This window comes from Mustela erminea, chromosome 9, assembly GCF_009829155.1.
Source record: "Mustela erminea isolate mMusErm1 chromosome 9, mMusErm1.Pri, whole genome shotgun sequence".
NCBI lineage: Eukaryota > Metazoa > Chordata > Mammalia > Carnivora > Mustelidae > Mustela > Mustela erminea.
The window spans coordinates 71,822,235-71,841,109 of record NC_045622.1 but is presented as its reverse complement, the minus strand read 5'-3'; the positions used below and the strand labels follow the sequence as shown (position 1 = coordinate 71,841,109).

The following is an 18,875-nucleotide window of genomic DNA, read 5'->3' as shown; positions in this document are numbered from 1 at the left end:
GGGGCACAGAGTCCTGCTTGACCTTCTCTCCAGGAGTTCTCTAACTGCCACAGGCGATGTTCTGACTAGCACACATCTTACCTCTGCAGTGACACTGGCCTCACCTCAAGCCCTGAGGCCACCTCTGTCTTCATGTCTCCCCTCCCACTGACCTACAGATTCTCTTCAAAGGGTGCTTTTCCAGAACATGGACCTTGGGTGGCTAAGCCCACAGGGTCCTGGCCAGGCCTGGCCCACCCTGTTGCCAAGGGACAGGGGAGCTCACTTGGCCTTCTTGGTCTCACCTACTATCTCCCAGAGCAGCTTGGAGGAGTCCAGGCTCCTCTCATATCCCCAGATAACAGCCTACCTGAATGTCACAGCCCCGTGGTCATCCAGCCTGTCCCCAAGCCCCTTCCTACCCCTCAGCTCAGTTCCAACCCCAGCTGCGGGGACCTCAAGTGCTCTCTGCCAGCCTGACATCCCATTTGGGAGAAAGGGACTCGGGCCTCCAGAGACCAACCCTGGGAGGGCTCCTTCTGCTCCTTGCCCCCACCCCGCGTGCCTGCCTGCCCCTCAGCACCCCTCCCCAGCCGCCCACCCGCCCACCTGCAGGAACGCGAGGCGGCCCAGCTGATGCAGAGTGCCCCCGCCTCCCCTACATACCCTTTCTCATTCCTCCACCAGGTGGGCACGCGTACTCCCCGGTTGATAAGAGGAAGCAGGGTCCGTATCTCTCGCGGGTGCCCGAGCGAGTAAAGGGCAGGCCCTCATCAGGAGTGAGGGCCTGGTCTATGTGGGGGCAGTCTTCGTTCGCCAGCGCGGCCTTCGCCACCTCCCCATTCAGTTTGGAATCTTCAAACATATAAGCAGAAGCTATTGAGACACTGAAAACTGTTTAGTGGGGGAGGGGGACAGGCCAGAGGTGGGGCATTGGCAAAGGGCAGCCTGTCCCTGAGGACAGAAGAGCGAGGGGGCCACGGAGGGGGGCACGAGGCTACGGGTTCCCGGCTCATTCGGGCAGCCTGTGAGCTGCCCACAGTGCAGGGAAGGAGGGGCTCCTGGGTTTGCTCAAAGTTTGCAAAAAGATGAGTTGGTGATGGGTCCAGCAAGCGCGGTGCTGGGGGCCGAGCCCAGGGCCCAAGGCAGGGCCGATGAGACAGGGTGGTGTGGATGCGGTCATGGGTAGGGGGCCAGACACAGAGCTCAGGGAGAAGACAGACAGACACTCAGAAAAACTCCAGTCCAGAGAGGTGGCCTTTTCAGACCTCTCTCTCTTGCTGACCAGAACCTGGCTGCTGCCCACCCACATCTAGCAGTTCCTCAAGGCTGCCCTAGCCCCATCTAGACCCCATCTCCCAACTCTACCCCTCACTGGGATCCCACCTCATCACACACTCCACACTGTCCTCCACACACACCCTCTCTCATCACTCATCCTGCCTCCCGCCCATTTGGATTCAACCTGGTCACTCTGTATGTCCCACTCCCTACACAGACCAGGCCTGGTCACACAGTCTCCTCTGTCCCCACACAGACTCACCCTGGTCACTCTGTATGTCCCCCACCCCAGACCAGGCCTGGTCACTGAGCCTCTTCTGTCCCCACACAGACTCACCCTGGTCACTCTCTATGTCCCCCAACCCAGACCAGGCCTAGTCACTGAGCTTCCTCTGTCCCCACACAGACTCACCCTGGCCACCCTGTATGTCCCACCCCTCACACAGACCAGGCCTGGTCACACAGTCTCCTCTGTCCCCACACGGACTCACCCTGGCCACCCTGTATGTCCCACCCCTCACACAGACCAGGCCTGGTCACTGAGCCTCCTCTGTTTCCACACAGACTCACCCTGGTCACTCTGTATGTCCCCCACCCCAGACCAGGCCTGGTCACTGAGCCTCTTCTGTCCCCACACAGACTCACCCTGGTCACTCTGTATGTCCCCCACCCCAGACCAGGCCTGGTCACTGAGCTTCCTCTGTCCCCACACAGACTCACCCTGGCCACCCTGTATGTCCCACCCCTCACACAGACCAGGCCTGGTCACACAGTCTCCTCTGTCCCCACACGGACTCACCCTGGCCACCCTGTATGTCCCACCCCTCACACAGACCAGGCCTGGTCACTGAGCCTCCTCTGTTTCCACACAGACTCACCCTGGTCACTCTGTATGTCCCACACCACACACACAGACCAGGCCTGGTCACACAGTCTCCTCTGTCCCCACACAGACTCACCCTGGTCACTCTGTATGTCCCCCACCCCAGACCAGGCCTGGTCACTGAGCCTCTTCTGTCCCCACACAGACTCACCCTGGTCACTCTCTATGTCCCCCAACCCAGACCAGGCCTAGTCACTGAGCTTCCTCTGTCCCCACACAGACTCACCCTGGCCACCCTGTATGTCCCACCCCTCACACAGACCAGGCCTGGTCACACAGTCTCCTCTGTCCCCACACGGACTCACCCTGGCCACCCTGTATGTCCCACCCCTCACACAGACCAGGCCTGGTCACTGAGCCTCCTCTGTTTCCACACAGACTCACCCTGGTCACTCTGTATGTCCCACACCACACACACAGACCAGGCCTGGTCACACAGTCTCCTCTGTCCCCACACAGACCCAATTCAACCATCGAATCTGCTCCATCCCCCACGCAGACTTAAGCTAGTCACTTGTCTGCTCTAATCCCCCACACTGATCCCGCCAGCGCCCGCCATCTCTTTCTGCCCGCAGCGGGCCTGGTCAGCTTGCAAAGGCACAACAGGGATGTATGCATGAGGCAGTGACAGCGGGCCATGATTCGGGAGGGCCTCCCATTCCTCTGCCTCCTCGCAGCAGTGTCCCGGCAAAGCAGAGCAGATGGACGTGTAAAGACAACAGTGGTGGATGGACTCGGGTGGGTAAAGAGGAGTCTTGGCCTCTGGGACAGCCTGAGAAGGAAGCTGGGAAGAGGTCTGAGGAGACATTGCGGGGGGAGGGCAAAGCATGGCCAGAGCAAGCAGCTCTCCCTCTCCCAAGTCCAGGAGCAGAGCTGTGGAGGCCTCTGGAGCTGGCGGAGGTGGCTCTGTCTGGCCTCAGCTCCCGCCCATCACTCTTGGGGACTGAGCCTGCCCCCTGCTCTCTGCCCTCAAGGCAGAATATTCCAGGCCAGGGGGGAGCAACTCAGTCCCCATGGTGGGCAACAGAACTCCCTCAAAGACTTCATCTGGGGGGAGAACCTCAACGGAAGGCACCACCAACATGGGTGTGAACACAAGAGGGGGCTCTCTGAAAGACTAAAGGGGGACCCTCCTCCACGACCCTGTTCACATCATGTAACTACACGCACGAGTGATCCTTCTCCACGTGCACACACTCAGCGTGCCCGTGGGCGGGATCACAGCCCGTGTACACATCATGTCACTACAAAGAGGCAGTCAGTCAAAAGAGAAATGGACCAATCAGGTTTATTCGTAAAGCAAATCCAAAAAAAAATCCCATCATAATTTTGGAACTTAAAAAAAAGTCTGTCGTACAAGATGGCAAAGCATTTCACGTACAGTGCGTTTCTTGACAAATCCCAGGGGCTTCGCTCCCCGATTTATTCTGAACCAGAAAGGCCAGTTACCAAGGTAACTCTGACACCACGTGACTGGGGCCTCTCTGGGGTCTGGGAGCTGCCTAGCGCTTGGGGCGTGTCTGTGGGCACACACGTGTGCGCACAGACAAGCCCCGCCTGCCTCCCCGTTCTGGCTGGCCCCTGTCTTCCCTCCCAGGGGAAGGGCTGAGGGAGGAGGGCAGCGGGGAGAGAGAAGGGAAGAGGTATCAGGGAGGTGAGAGTGGATGGGGTGTGGGGTTGGGGCCCAGAGTACTCTGCACAAATGGTCCTCAAGGGGAAAACAGCAAGTCCTAGCTAACAGCCTCTCCCTCTGGGAGGGGAGCCAGGGTTGCTGTCTCTCTGGGGGCCATCGTCTGTCGGTGGAGGAATCTACAGCCGGTGGTTCTGGCCCAGGAGTGGGTCAAGGGGTGGTAAAGTTTGACTCCCCTCCTTTGGCCCTGAGTGCTGAGCCCCCACTTATCAGCTCTGCCCCTTGGTGCCCTGGCCCTGGAGGAACTGAGCTCCCAGGGCCTTTAAAGGGCCCTGAGTTGGGCTGGTTCCCCCTACTGGGGCTGGGGGCAGGGACAGCCATCAGGCACCTTTCTGTCCCTGGAAAGACTCCCGGTCACACCTGGGGGTCTGCTGCTTCTCTCAAGCACCACCATGCCCTTTGAGGGGAACCTGTGACTAGGTGGGTGTATTTACATCTCACTCTGCGAAGGAGCCAGCCTCCCAAGGCAGGTTGCTTATTTGCAGTTTAGGCTGCTCTCAGAAACGGGGAGCATTCTCCCTCCCCAAGTCCAGAGGGGTGGCTGGAAGAGAGAGAAACCAAGCAGGGGCCAACTCTCTCAAGCTGGGGAACCCGTGAAAATGGCCAGAAGTGCTGGTTCCCCCACACCTCCCCGCCCTCCTGCCCCCACGCTGTCCTTTGGAGGAGAGGGCCACCGGGAGCCTTGGTTCCCACCTGGCCCCCCCACCGAAGACTGCGCACCTGGCCCCGGGCCCCTCGGCCCCCTACCACCCCGCCCGCCTGCAGTGATGGAATGACAGCATGGGCAGCGTCTCAAGGAGATGGTTTCCAGGCTTTGAAATGGACTGAGAGAGATGAGCATCTGCAAGAGGGTCATTTTTTTTTAAACTTTGGAGCAAGGAGAACCCGGTGCCTGGGCCCTTGGCCAGCACGGCTGGCTTTTCCGCCCTGCTCTCCGGGCAGCGCCGACTACTTACTGTTCACACCAGCAGCGGGCACCGGGGGTGGGGGGGGCGGTGGGGTGGCGACCGCTGGGCTGGGGCAGGGTGGGAAGTGCTGGGCATTTCCTGGGGTTTAGCCCTGAGGGGGTCTCCCCAGCACGGGGTTCAGGGGAAAAGTCCCAGGCTAAGTGGGGACAGTCTGTGAGAGACACGAGCGGAGTATAATCACGAGAACTGGCACAAGTCATGCAACAAAACGAGGAGAGAGAGAGAGAGAGACATGATTAGTGGAGAGAGAAAGAGAGAAAATGTGAACAACACAGAAAAGAACACCCATGCCTGGCCCTCAGAGCGGGTTCATTTCCCTACTGCTCCCCCCTTGGCCCGCCTAGGGGCCTCAAGGACCCCACTCCGGGCCCCCACTGCCCAACCCGGCCCTCTAACCCGAGTAACAACTCAGTCGGCCCGTGCGAAGGGCCCCTGCCCACATCCTGTCTTGTCACCTCTGCCCGTTCCTGTCACCCTCCCTGCCCCGTGGACTCCCGCCACTCCCACCATTCACTGTGGCCCTGCAGGGGAAGGCGGAAGGCCAGGGCCGGGGTGCTGCACACTCAGCTGCTCAGGGGGGAGCCCCCCTCCAGAGATGACCCAGAGGCTACAGTGTGTGGCTCCTGGGGAGCCCAGGGAGCACTTTCTCTGGGACTTCACAGCTGCCGGCTGCCCTCCCTGCCAGTGGGCAAAAAGTGGGTCTGGCCACCAACCCTCCCCCATGCCATCACCCTGCTCACCTATGGTAGGACCCTGCAGCCCCAGACGCGGCACCACAAAGGACCAACCCATATCAGAGGAGCAGAGATGAACAAGACACACATGTGAATGGACATGGCAGGACAGAAGGAGCACCCCGAACTGTCCAGAGCAGGTGCTCTAGGACCCCACCTCTAGATGGGATGGGAGACCCTTTCTGGAGACAAGCAGCTTCTCCTAGACCATCAGCCCCAGGCGATCCCTATGTGGGATGCCCTCCTGGCATCCCCACCCCCACGATCCCCACAGGACAAATCCCCCAAACATGGAGGCCATGCCTACGATGGTACAGAGGAGACCAGATCACCCCTCACAGACACACAGACCTGAGTCTTCAGGACAGACCAAGAGGTGGAGGTGAGGGAAGGTGTTATTGACATGACTGGGAGGCCTTGAGTCCTTGGGGTCTGGCCCTGGGGAGTTGGGGGGGTGGTCAGGGGTAGGAGATGCCCCAGAGCCCAGCAGGCTGCATTTAGCCTTAAACCAGATTCTAAAAGCATAATTGGAAAACCAGATTTTGTTAAGGCCACCTGACTGTCCTTGGGGATGGAGCGAGGCTGGAAAGGCCTTGGGGGCTGTGTCTTACCTCTCTCAATTCTCCTAGGGTCAGATCTCCACCCATATTTGCCTTCCTCGCCTCTGCCCCTCCCCCCACAACTCACAGATGTCCCCACACCCAGCTGGGTATGTGGCTACAAGCAGAGAAGGAAGCAAATGGGAAGGGACCCCATGATGCTGAGATGGAGGTCCCTTAAGGACCACACACCTTGGTGACAGATCATCTGGGTCTCACACACCAGCTTTTGGAAGGAGTGTTCTGGTAAAGGAGGAGGTTCAGAGGGGTCTGGGAGCCAAGGTGGACAGGTCTGGACAACAGGACAGCACCTCCAGTGCAAGTGAGCATTTGGAAAGGGAGGGCGGGCAGAGTGTGGGGCTGGGGAGAGAAAGGCAGGATAGCCTTGGCATCTGGGCTCCTGAGGGCAAGCTTGGGAGGCCCCCAAATCCCTCCTCAGCCAAGGACTGACTGAGTCAGGGCTCTCTGGGTCCCTGAGACCTGGGGCCAGGGACCACGAGGCTCCTGGGAGCAGGGCTGCCATGGCTGGGGACCCAGGGGATCCACCAGGAGTGAAAGAGTTTCACGGGTCTGCTGCAGCACGGGAAGAGGGCTGTGTCTCTGGGACTAGCTGGTGTGCATGTCAGAACACATCTGCACTTGGTGTATGCACGTGTGTGAGTGTGTGTGTATGTGTGTGTATGTGCACCCTCAGCACATGGAGAATACTGGCATTTTCTAGGAGTGCAGAGGAATCTGTGCCTGACTAGAGTGAACTGGGGATCCTTGGTAGGCTGGCCTGGGCACCCAAGCTTGGGGCACTGATCCTGAGGGCCAAGTAGCGCCATAGGGATGTCACCCAACTTTGAGCTCTCCCTGCTGGGGCCTGGACTGAAGGTGGGGGCCAGGCCAGCCCAGACCCACCCCAGAGCCCCAGGAACTTTCCTTGCCATGATGGCGGCTCCTGAAGTCAGATGTCCACCTAATCCAAAGCAGAGAGGTGGGATGGGAACTTTCCTCTCGAATGTGCCTCCCCTGCCGAGCAGGAGCCATGCCTTGGCCAGGGGGATGCAGCCCTACCTCGGGCCCCCGTTCCAGCATCGGAGACCCTCGCCCACCCCCTGGCCTGGCCCGGGACACTAACCATGTTCTTCTTGAGTGCCTCGAGGAATCCAGGAAGCAGGGAGGGGTATGGGACCAGAAGAAAGGGCGAGAGAGCCCCCAGGGCAGAGAAGTGGGCCTTGGGGGTACTGCGCTAGACAGCACAGGTGTGGAATGAAGCCAGATCGGGAGCGGGATGGGGTGGCAAGTGCGTCAGCAGGGGGCAGGGATGAGGAATCCCTCATCTGCTGGGGGAGGCCACCCACACCGGGGGAAACGTGCTCATCCAGGGTTGAGCTCGCCTGCCACACCTGGGTACGGGGACATCCTCCGTAGACTAAATGCTACCTGTCACTCACTCAGCCTCCCTCACCCCGGCACCTCTTAGCTCAGTGTTGCCATTCTTCTCTGGGTCATTCATTTCCTTGAAATCCCTGTGTCCACAGAATAAGTCGATGGTATTCCATGGGTAGAGGTAGACTATGGGCTTTATATCTTCAGACCAGAGCCCCATGATCAACTTTATGTGCTATGTGCAGGTTCTCATAAAACTGAGATAGTCCCATAACAAACCACTAGCCATGGAATATGAGAATATATCCCACGATGACTAGTATTGTTTCATGGCCCCCCTCCCTCCCCCCCGGCCCTCCCACTGAATTCATGGGAATGTGGCTGGACACTGGTGTCTGGTTGTCACGTATTGCTGCTGCGGTCCCTACTGCCGGACATGGGGAGGACCCTCAGTGGGAGGTGGCTGCTGGTCCGTAGTGCTTTCGCCTAAAGCTGCCCGGGATGGTGGCCCCCGCTGGTCCTTTGCTCACCAGCCGCTTCCATCAGAAGGCCACCGGAAACTCCCGCTCGACCATCAACCCAAACAGACAACGTGAAAGCTAGAGTCGCTCCAACAGGTTCCTAAAGATAAATGCTAAACTCTAGAGTGGTGGTAGAAGGTGAGTTGGTTCGGCATGCTGTGGGGTAAGTAAGCTTGTTACGGAGGGCTACAGGCGTCCCCGAGGACGCACCTGGAGCTAGGCAGCCGGAATCAGAGCAGGAGTTCTACTCAGCTGTGGAGACAGGCTCTGTGGCGGGGTGAGAATCCTTGCTACTGTCTTTGCAGGGACCCCCCTGCCCGATCCCCTGCACCAGCTGTGCTGTCTGCACAGCCTGAAGGGGGCCAAGGGAAGACCAAACCAGAAGCTATCTGGCGTTTCCGAATCACACCCACCCCTGCCCTGCCCCAGCCCTGGGACAGTGGCCTGAGTCAGAGACTCACGCTTGCCTCCTGCCCACCGAGCAGCAGCCCCCTGGGCTCCTGCCAAGAGAGTCCTCAGCAACCTCGCGGGCCATGTCGTCTCTTCCGAACCTCACGAGACCAGCGCGCCAACCTCCTTACCCAGGGCCACCAGTGAGGTTCCTCCAGCAGGCTCTCGCCTTGTGAATTTGGCTGCCCAGCATCTCCCTGGGCCCCCAGGCTCCACACCTCGAGACTGAGTGCGGGGTCCCGGGTCGCCCACGGAACTAAGGAAGCAGTCTGACTGAATCTGGAATCATCGCTACGGGGGGCGGAGGTGAAAGGTCAGATCGACATGCCTCTAAGAGGTTTCCTACCTGCTCTGTTAATTTCTAAAATTTCTTCCTGGGCCAGCGGGCATGTGTCACTCTGAGTACTGTGATGTGGAGAGTTTACGACAGATTTACAATAATTGGGAGATCCCAGCTGCGGTGGCCGTGGAATATGCTTCTTTTTTTTCTTTGGTAGTTTCTGCTTAGCCATGGCTAAGGAGTAATACATCCCAAAATTGTTCACGATGACGGGCACAGGCATGGCGATGGTGAGCACACCCGCCAGCGCACACAGCGCTCCCACCAGCATGCCGGACCACGTCTGCGGGTACATGTCTCCGTAGCCCAGCGTCGTCATGGTGACCACGGCCCACCAGAAGCCGATGGGGATGTTCTTAAAGTGGGTGTGCTCGCTGGCGCTGGGGTCATTGGGCTGTGCCCCTATCCTCTCGGCGTAGTAGATCATGGTGGCGAAGATCAGGACACCCAGGGCCAGGAAGATGATAAGCAGCAAGAACTCGTTGGTGCTGGCGCGGAGAGTGTGGCCCAGAACCCGCAGGCCCACAAAATGGCGGGTCAGCTTGAAGATGCGCAGGATACGCACGAAGCGGACGACGCGCAGGAAGCCCAGGACGTCCTTGGCGGCCTTCGAAGACAGGCCACTCAGGCCCACCTCCAGGTAGAAGGGGAGGATGGCCACAAAGTCAATGATGTTGAGTGAGTTCTTGATGAACTCTACCTTGTTGGGGCAGAAGACCACACGCATGAGGAACTCGAAGGTGAACCAGACCACACAGACGCCCTCAATGTAGGTGAGGAAGGCCTCCGTCTCCGCCTCCCGGTAGTAGCGCACTTGCGTGCCATTCCGAACATTCTCTATCTCTGTCTTGTTCACGATGGGGTTGAAGCGCTCATGGGTCTCCAGGCAGAAGGTGGTGATGGAGACCAGGATGAAGAAGAGGGAGGCGAAGGCCACATACTGTGGAGGAGAAACACAGGGTCAGAGGGAGAGGCCCTCCCACCCAGAGCAAAGCAACCTGGGGTACCTTGGCGTTGGCTCCGGTCAGAGGCCAGGCCAGGGGAGGACGCCTGCTCGTTGCCCCCTCCAACATGGGCCAAATGGACGGGCCACCTTTCCCTCCTCGGAGCACCGAGCTAGGATGCTCAGGGAGGTAAGAAGTTGGGGCAGAATTGCTTTGTTTTCACAAATGCCTTTCCTTTCCTCCTGGACGCACAGCTCAACTCCATGTGCCAGGCTTCCTTGGGGTGAGGTGGGGTCCCGGGACTGAGTTCACGGTCCGGGGACAGCGCGTGAAAGGGATGTGTGTGAATGACAGGCCAGGTGCTTAGCACCTTTCCTCCCCCAGCTGCCAGTTACATGCTGACGCTCTAGGAGCCAGAGGGGCCACCACAAGGACCCTGAAAATCAAATATCCACTAAGTACCTGAGTGGGAAATCAACTACTAAGGTATTAAGCTGCTGTGATTTGGGGGTGACTTAGTAAAGCACTTAGCCTACCCTGGTTGATAAAAGTGACTTTGCCTGCTGAGGCTCAAGGTGGCAAAGGAATGAGACAAGGCTGTGATGGTGGAATTGGGCCCTTCAGTGGCCACACGGCCCAGGCCTCCTCTTCCTACCGCAGTCCATTCACGCTCTTTTTCAGGAATGTGTACGTCACCGATGTGGTCTCTTTTGGGTTCTCTCAAGTCCCAAAACTGCAAAGATAGATATCTGCCCCAGGGCCCTAGACAGATTTTACGCAAAACCCCACCCCCAACCTTCTAGGAATTCCCACCACCAGCTTGGAGGTGAGCGTCCCATTCTTGGAGGTACTGAAATACAGGCTAAATGCTCATTTGTCAGGGATACTGTGTTGTAGGTCCAGTAGCAGAAGGACAACTGGACTGGGGGTCCCCAAAGGCACCAAAACCATAGGGTCTGCTTCTCTCCTGCTGGTTATGGCCCTCCCACCCTTCCTGGGTGGAAGCAAGGAAGGAGTCGCTGGAGGGCTGGGGCTTTCTGAATATATGTGGCTGCCCCCTCTTCTCAGACCCCACCATTGAGAAGGAAATGGTTGGGATGGCCCAGGCTGTCCAGAACCATCTGACACCCTGGAGAAAGGTTCAGGAGCTCCTTTGGTTTGGTTTGGTGGCCCCATCTGATGACCCCGGGCTTCACTAGCCCCCAGTAGACCTGGGTACCTGAGGAAAGAACCAAGGAGCTATCCTGCTAGACTGAATTCCAGGCAAGGCCTCTTCTTACAGCCTCCAGTTGGGTCCCCCAGAGCTCAAGAAGAACCCCAGCCAGTCAGTTCTCCTTCAGGTGTCCAGCTGGTCATCCTTGCTTGCATGTTCCCATAGCTCCCCTTCCCTCTGGGGCCCCTTCTCCCAGCCTGTGTAAGATAGACAATGTCCCCAGCCAGACCATCTTCTGGAAGCAGCCTTGGGCTACAGTCTGGATGGGTTGACCCCTGTGTTCTCCCTCTGTGAGCTGCCCTCACAGAGAACTTCAAGGAGGGCCAAGGCCCCACACCATATCCACAACAAGCAGCAGCCATGCTGCTTCCAGAACAATGTAGCCTGCCGAGATGCACCCCTCCCCACCCCCCACACCTTGTGGTGGTCGTCGGTATGGGGGCAGCGTTGTAAGTCCAAGAACAGCCCTGCCTGGGTTGACCATAGCCATGGGACCTGCCACATAATGTGGTACGGATCTAGAAACCGAGAACTATGTGGACCTTTCAAGGAACATTCTGGTTTGGAGGAAGGGGAGAGGAAAGGGGAAGCAACAGAGACAGCATTTTAGAAGGTCAGAGTAAGAGAAGCCTTTAGAAAGCATCTGGTCCAAGACACTACATGCTACAGATGGGAAGTCTGGAGTCCCCCAGACAGGAAGAAGTCTTGGGGCCTTATGCTATGCTCATAGTTCCGTTGCTTTTAGGGCACTGTACACTTTTCAAAAATTTTATCCAGACCACTATCAAGTATGATCCCCGTGAATCCCTCCTTCTATCCACGGATGGATCCCTCCTGTCACTCCTCGATCCCTCCTTCTTCCCTTCCTCCCCACCCCCACCCCCCCATCCTCCCTTTCACCCTCACATCCATTCCTCCTTCTTTCCCCCTCCCTCGCTCCACTCCTTCCTTTCTTGCTCCTTTCCCCCTCCCCCCCTTCCTATCCATCATGCAGGCAATCCTTCTTCCCTTCCCTCCTCTCTTCCTTCCCTCCTTCTTCCTTTACTCCCTCCTTTCCTTCTTCCCTTTCTTCCTTCCGCCTGCCCATCCATCCATCCATCCATCCACCCACCCCTCCACCCACCCACCCATCCATCCATCCATCCATCCACCCATCCATCCATCCATCCATCCATCCATCCATCCACCCATCCACCCATCCATCCATCCATCCATCCATCCACCCATCCATCCATCCATCCATCCATCCACCCATCCACCCATCCATCCATCCATCCATCCATCCACCCATCCATCCACCCATCCATCCACCCATCCTTCCATCCACCCATCCATCCATCCATCCATCCATCCATCCACCCATCCATCCATCCATCCATCCACCCATCCATCCATCCATCCATCCACCCACCCATCCATCCATCCACCCACCCATCCATCCATCCATCCATCCATCCATCCATCCACCCATCCATCCATCCATCCATCCACCCATCCATCTATCCATCCATCCATCCATCCACCCATCCTTCCATCCACCCATCCATCCATCCATCCTTTCTCCCTTCCACTCTTTACCAGCCACCAGGTTATGGCCAGCAGAGTGGAATAAAGCCTCAGCCTTGGGGAGCTCCCTGCCCAGCAGAGAGTAAAAGACACATGCAAGGACAAGCCCAGGGCAGTGGACTGAAAAGAGACTCTCCCTCGAGCCTTGGAAAGCAGGTGGGGTTTGGACAAGGTGGGGCAGGGTAGGGACTAAGCTGGGGCTCCCAACTCCAGAAACAGCTCTCTAAGGGTCTGGATAGGGCAGACCTGGCTCACCCCCGAAGTGGATTAGGAAAGCTAAGTGGCAGCAACTGCGAGCGGCCACCACCTCTGACCCACGTTTATCTAGCTCCAAAGCTCCTGCCGTCACCAAAGTGGCCAAAGCTCCTAGAGCTAAAAATGCCTTCCAAAATGCTGGTTATCTGCCTCCAGGTCTCCTCGCAGGCCCCAGAGACCTGGTCATCAGGCTTGGCACTCACCTTAACCCAAAGGGCAGGTCCTGCCCCTGCCCTGGGCTTTTTGAGAGAGGAGGACATGCACAGCTGAGGAATGTGGAGAGGCGGGGCACCCTGCCTCCCTGAGCTCCCCATCCTGACCAACGACCGGAGGCACGAGGCACCCCCCTCCACTGCCCCATCAGCCATGGCCTCCTCCTCCCAAGCCCTCCTCTACCTGTCCTCCTCCGTCCCCTCTGCTCACATGTGATCCTCTCGCCGTAGGACCACTGCCATCAAAGTCAGCAGGCTTCCGGCTTAGAGTCCTGTCTCCATACAGCTACCAGAGGGAGAGACCCATTGGCATCCCAGCCCTCTGCCCAGGCCACCCGACCATGGTGCCCACAGAGAGGAGCCCTGACACAGGGGACGCTCTGCGCCCGGCCTCCCCGGCCCGAGAGCTCACTCCCTACCCGCACCCAACATTCTCGCCATACACAACTCTCTGCCATTTCTGACCCTCTTCTCCGGGTCTCCCCGTCTCTGTGTCTTTGTACCTCTAGAAAAACCCATTCATCCCTCAGTGCCCCCACTAAGTAAGTAGCCCTACTCCTGGGACCCCTTGTCCAGGTGAGGCTCCTCTTGGAGCTGAGGCCCTAACGAGGCAGCAAATGAAGGGACCCCCCAAGGAGTCTCTAAATTCACCCCCAAGGAGGCAGCAAATCTGTCTCCAACGCCGGCTCATTAGTGCTTGGGGAGACTCACGGGAACGGCCCCAACAGGGCCCTGATGTCCCAGGTGCTTCCGCCGGCCCACAGAGCTCTCACTCCACCTGCCCCTCTCACAGGCCAGTCCTGATGGGAACACTTGAGGCCATGAAAGAGGGCAGGTCTTATACAGTTAGGGTAGGAAAAAGTATTGGTTCTTAGCAATCCATGCAACATCCTGCCTAGATTCTTTCCTCTCTGGGCCCTAGTGCCCAGGGAGTTGGCAGGGGCAGGGTGGCAGTCCAGCCCAGTCCAGAACCCGGCACCAGGACAGGGGAGGAAGCAAGGAAAGCGGCAGCGAGTCCTGCCGTCCAGCCTCGCCTTCCCGGGCAACCCCCTGCCTGGTCTCTGCTGCTGGTAGGCCTGGTCCTTGGTCACAGGCCAAGCCCCAGCAACATCCAGGCCCTCAGGAGAGCCCCTAGGAGGGCTGTAGAGACCCATGCCCCTGGCTCGCTCAGACTGCATATCCTCGTATGCCCAGAGACCAGCAGGCCTGCCACAGCGCATAGCCAAAGGGAGAGTTCCCCTCCAGCTGAGTCCCAGCTCCCTTTGGTCTGTCCTCAGAGAAGCTGAGCACAGGAAGGAGGGGGCAGAAAGCTTCCAAATCTAAGGACCCACTCGGCACCGTTAGTCCTCTCTCTGACCTAATGAGACAGGGAGTCCTACCCTCCTGTGCCAAAAAGGAAACCCAGGTACACAGAGGTCAGTGACTAAACCAAGGGCTCAGAGCTCATGATGAGGCTGAGGCCTGGATCCAAGTTCATCTAGCTCTAGAATCGAACCTACTTCCACTAGCAGAGCTGCCAGCGCACCTGGGTGGTTGGCCCTGTGTTTGGACGCCTCCATCCTGGAGCTTGGCACCCACAGGTCAGACTCCCTGAGGGCAGGTTATGCCTATCCCAGTGAAGGAGAGAACTGGGCTGCCCGGCCCCCCAGTGAATTGTTCTTGGGCCGGCCCAGCCACCCAGGACTTGCTAGCTCCCGGGACAACAGCAGCCCCAGGGATAGGGAGGCTGCCCCCTAACCTCATTCAGGGAATCACCACCAACAGCAGCCTTGGATGGGCTCGCCTGTGTCCCCACCTGGCCACCTCCTTACACACCCAGAAAAGGGCAGGCTGGGAGATGATCCCAACTTGTTCAAGGTGCTCAGCCAGAGGGACTGGGCAAGTGCGTGGGGATGGGGCATTCTTGTGGGTGGCCGAGCCCTGGCAGAGAGCGACGCTGGGAGCCACGTCTGCGGCAATCCTGGGTCGATGCTCCCAGGACAGCAAGGCTGTCCCAGGGCTGAAGGCAAGGGCAAGGGCCGCACCCTACATGAGCTGTCTGTGTCCCAGAGACCGCGGACACACACACAGCTACCCAGAGCACACCCTTCACCCCTTACCCTAAGCACATAGGCTGCCCATGCAGCCACACAGTCTACAAACCAGGGGCCTGACTGCACATCCGGAGATGACACAGGGGCCAAGGGGCTGTATGGAAGCACACCCATAGCCCCCCACAGCTCTAGTCCCCCTGCATTGGGGGCACACGATGACACGGCAGCCATCCCCGCACGGCATTCTCACTATCATACAGTAGAACCCAGGCCCGGCCACCGGGCTAGCCCCTCCTCTGCCCACCTCACCCCTGCAGGTGTGGCTGGCTCAGCGTCTGTCTCTCCCACAGGACAGCAGCTCCAGCCCGCCTTGCCTCTGCCGCTTCAGCCTTCCCCGATGCCCTCAGCCTGCCTCCCCATGGTGATGGTGCCAGTGCTTGGATTTCCAGGCCTTACATCTGCCCCTCAGTCCCCTGATTTCCTGCCTCAGCTGCCTGATTTCCTGCCCACCCCCACCCCCGACCCCCGCTGCCAGGCCTCGTCTCCCTTCTCTAGCCCACCCCAGCGGCCGCCTTGCCCCCACACCCAGGATCCAGGCCGCTGTAAGACCAGCGTCTCCTGGGCTGCTAGTTTGCCAGAGGAGGAAGAGAGGCACAAAGGGACTTTTGCCTGGCAGCCCAGGGACAGGGACAGTTGTCACCTAGCCTGGCCACTGCAGAGGCCGCCCAGTGAAATTTCAAGACAACACAGGCAAGATCGCCTGATAATGCAGCATAAACCCAAGCTGGTAGACCTGGCCCCCACCCCCCACCCCCCAGAACCAAATCACAAACTGTGAAAGACCCACCAATAGTGTTCTAGAAAGTGGTAGCCATGGCAACAGAAGGAGGCATCCCATTTCTATGGTAACTGGGGTGGTGAGGCTGTTGGCTGTAAAGTCAGACAAACCTACTGAAGCTCTGTTGACTTAAGAATATGTTTTATAAATCACCAAGTTATTTTTATGGTAACCCCGCCCCTGAAACCATAAATCAGGAAAGCAATTTACTATCTATTAAAATGACCAATATGTGCGATGACTTTCATTTATAAATTATGTATGCCACAGTCATCTGTAGAAGATTGTGCTTGCCTTCCAGAATTGTTCTGGGGTTCTCAGTGGGGATCTGCGCGCTTGCAGTCTGGTGTTCCAGGAACAAGGTGATGGCTGGACTGTGGTGCATGGACCATCTTTCAGGTCTGGCGCTCATGTGCTGTGTGACCTTGGCAAGTCACTTCCCTTCTCTGGGCCTCAGATTCCTCACCAGTACACTGAGGGTTGGACTCGGTCCCTTCCGAGGATTCCGAGACAAGGCAAGGCTGCAGGCAGTGGGGCTCATCACGGGGCCCCTGGCTGCGGTCCAGGCCCAAGCCCCCTGAGGCTTCAGGTCAGTTTTTTTCACCTAATTAAATCTGCCCAGCGGGGGAATATGGCATTTGAGTTAATCCAGGCAGAGTCAGTGATGCAGAGCAGGCGGGATGGCCAATTGGACTAAATAAATTGTCAGTCGAGTTGAGTTTGGAAACCGAATTACACTCATCTGGCCTTCCCTGGGCTGGGCAGGCCCGCGGCATGCTGGGCTGGCTGAGGGCTGCAAGGGGGCGACGGGGGAGGGGCCTCTTTGGAGTCTAATTTCTTTTTGGTCTATCAATAAATGGGCGGTTCTGGGCAGTCCATCCCGGCATCCAGGGGTCCCTGCCCCTCTTCCTTTTCACTAGTCCTTCCCCCTTGGCTCCCAGCTCAGGGAGCAGCAGGTGGGTGAGTTCCCCACGATGCTACACAGAGGGGGTGAGTGGAAGTGTGCGAGAGTTTGTGCAGAGAACATAACACGGCCGAGTGGACACCAGTTTGGGCAAGTCCATGTTTGTGGGAGAGTCTGGGGGGAGAGGGGATGAGGGGGAGAGACTGTCAGCGCGCAGTGGGTGTAGACATGGTGAAGGTGTGTCCCCTGTTTATGCGACCTGACTCCAGGCATGTGTGAAAGGTTTGTGTAGATGGTCACCATGTGTAGTGTGTGGTTCCTACAGGTGGTAGGAGTGTGTGTGTGAGTGTGTGCATGCGTGCACATGTGTGTGTGTGTTAAGACACATGAGGAGTGGTGTGTGTGCTTGTATGTAGATAAGGACATGTATGGGGTGTGATGCGTCTGCGTCTGTGTGTAAGGGCAGGTATGAGATCGGATGGGGCACATAGGAGCCCTCTCTTAGGGGAATAGGGCTGGCTAGGCACTCTGGACACGTCTTCTCTGAGATAAGACCCAGCCCAGGGCTGTGACCCTTTTCCATGCCAGAGATAGTCATTCACACTCTAGCCCTAGGGTGTGCTCCTTTCTCTGGAACTGTCTCTGACTGAGAGAAAGAGGAGAGAGAGGGCAAGGGTAGGGAAAAGGCCACAGGGAGGCAGGGCTGTGGTGTTCCGGTCAGAACCCCTCCTCCTGTCACACTCCCCCTCTCATTCCTGGGACCCAGCCTGGGCAGTGGGGGAACTGAGGCCAGGAAAGGCAGGGCCCAGGCCTCCAACCTTCCAGAGAGAGGCTTCCTTGAATTCTCTCATGACCCTAGAGAGCTAGGCCATATCTAGAAAGGGCTGCCCCGACAGCTATACTGGCAAATTTGGAGGTGGCCGCAGTCTCCGTGTTGCGGTTTCGTTCCAGGATGCACATTCTTTTATTGCATTTTGGAAATGAAAACATGTCATAAAATGTACACATCCTTAAAATAGTATGTCTAACCCCATCCCCAGTGTGCTATTATTCAACTCATGTCATGTCTTAGATCGATGGTGCCTTAGACTTGTGAAAACATGGTCGTTAGAAACCCCAAACACCAGGGAAGAGGAGGCCCTCAGAGGTTTCTGGTCTAAAAGCTGCCCCCTGTGGCATGAATGGAGAAACAGACGCCCAGCAAGGAGGCCCAGCAAGGGAAAGGATCTGCCCCAGGTTACAGAACTCTGAGGGCGGACAGAGATAACAGCGTCAGTACTGGGCTGCATCCTGGAGCTTTCATGGTCACGGCTTCCGAGCTTTTGCTTGAGATGCCCACCCAGGCCTCTCTGCTCCCGGGGCCCCACCTGCCTTCCAGACCCCAGGTCAAAGGGAGGCAGTGGCCGGAGCAGAAATGACAGGATCTTGAAGTTAGGATCAAACCCTACCTGCACCTCTGGCCCTCATGGGTCCCGTCACAACAAAGTGCTTAGGATCAGAGCATCGCAGACTTAGAGAAGTGAAGACTCCTACAGTCATGATACAGGAACCACCGAGTTGGGAGGCAGCTGGGGGACTGAGGTGGATGTGCCCCTCCCCCATCCCAGCACAGCAGCACCGCCCTTCCGAGAGCCATCCACGAGGCAGGTGGGAGGCTGGGCGCACGCACCAGCACAGTCCTGGCTAAGCAGCATGGGGACCCGTCTGCCCAACGGGGGCTAGCCCTGGTCCTGGAGGACACAGGGAGGAGTGTCCCCTGAAAGACAGCCCCCCGGAGCAGTCTCTGGGCACAGCACCAAGGAGATCTTACTTGGTGACGGCCAAAGCCAGACCCCTCGGAAGGGTGACAGAGAGGCTGGAAGTAAGAAGCTCTCCCTGGGGGTGCTGTGGGAGCATGCAGGGGGCAGGAGTGGGCTGAGGCCTGTGTGATGGACAGGAAGGCGGTGGGGTGTGCTGGGGGAGAGGGACTCAGCAGAGACACAAATGCAGGCTCCTTGGTCCCATGCTCAGAGACAGGGTTAGCAGGTGTGGGTGGGACCAGAAACTGACTTCCACCTGGGCCCTCCGTGGCTCTGATGCCTCCAGCCCCAT

The 18,875-nt window shown here is 58.1% G+C and overlaps 1 protein-coding gene across 1 annotated transcript in view; it reads right to left on the bottom strand.

Annotated features, from left to right (window-relative positions):
- The window catches only part of KCNC1 (potassium voltage-gated channel subfamily C member 1), a 45,596-nt gene that overhangs the window by 2,851 nt on the left and 23,870 nt on the right, over window positions 1-18,875 (bottom strand). Inside the window, exons 2-3 of the mRNA XM_032356890.1 lie at window positions 8,826-9,759; window positions 646-834 (exon numbers count right to left, since the gene is read on the bottom strand). Of these exons, the coding sequence (XP_032212781.1) occupies window positions 646-834; window positions 8,826-9,759 (1,123 nt within the window). The remainder of the gene's footprint in view (window positions 1-645; window positions 835-8,825; window positions 9,760-18,875) is intronic.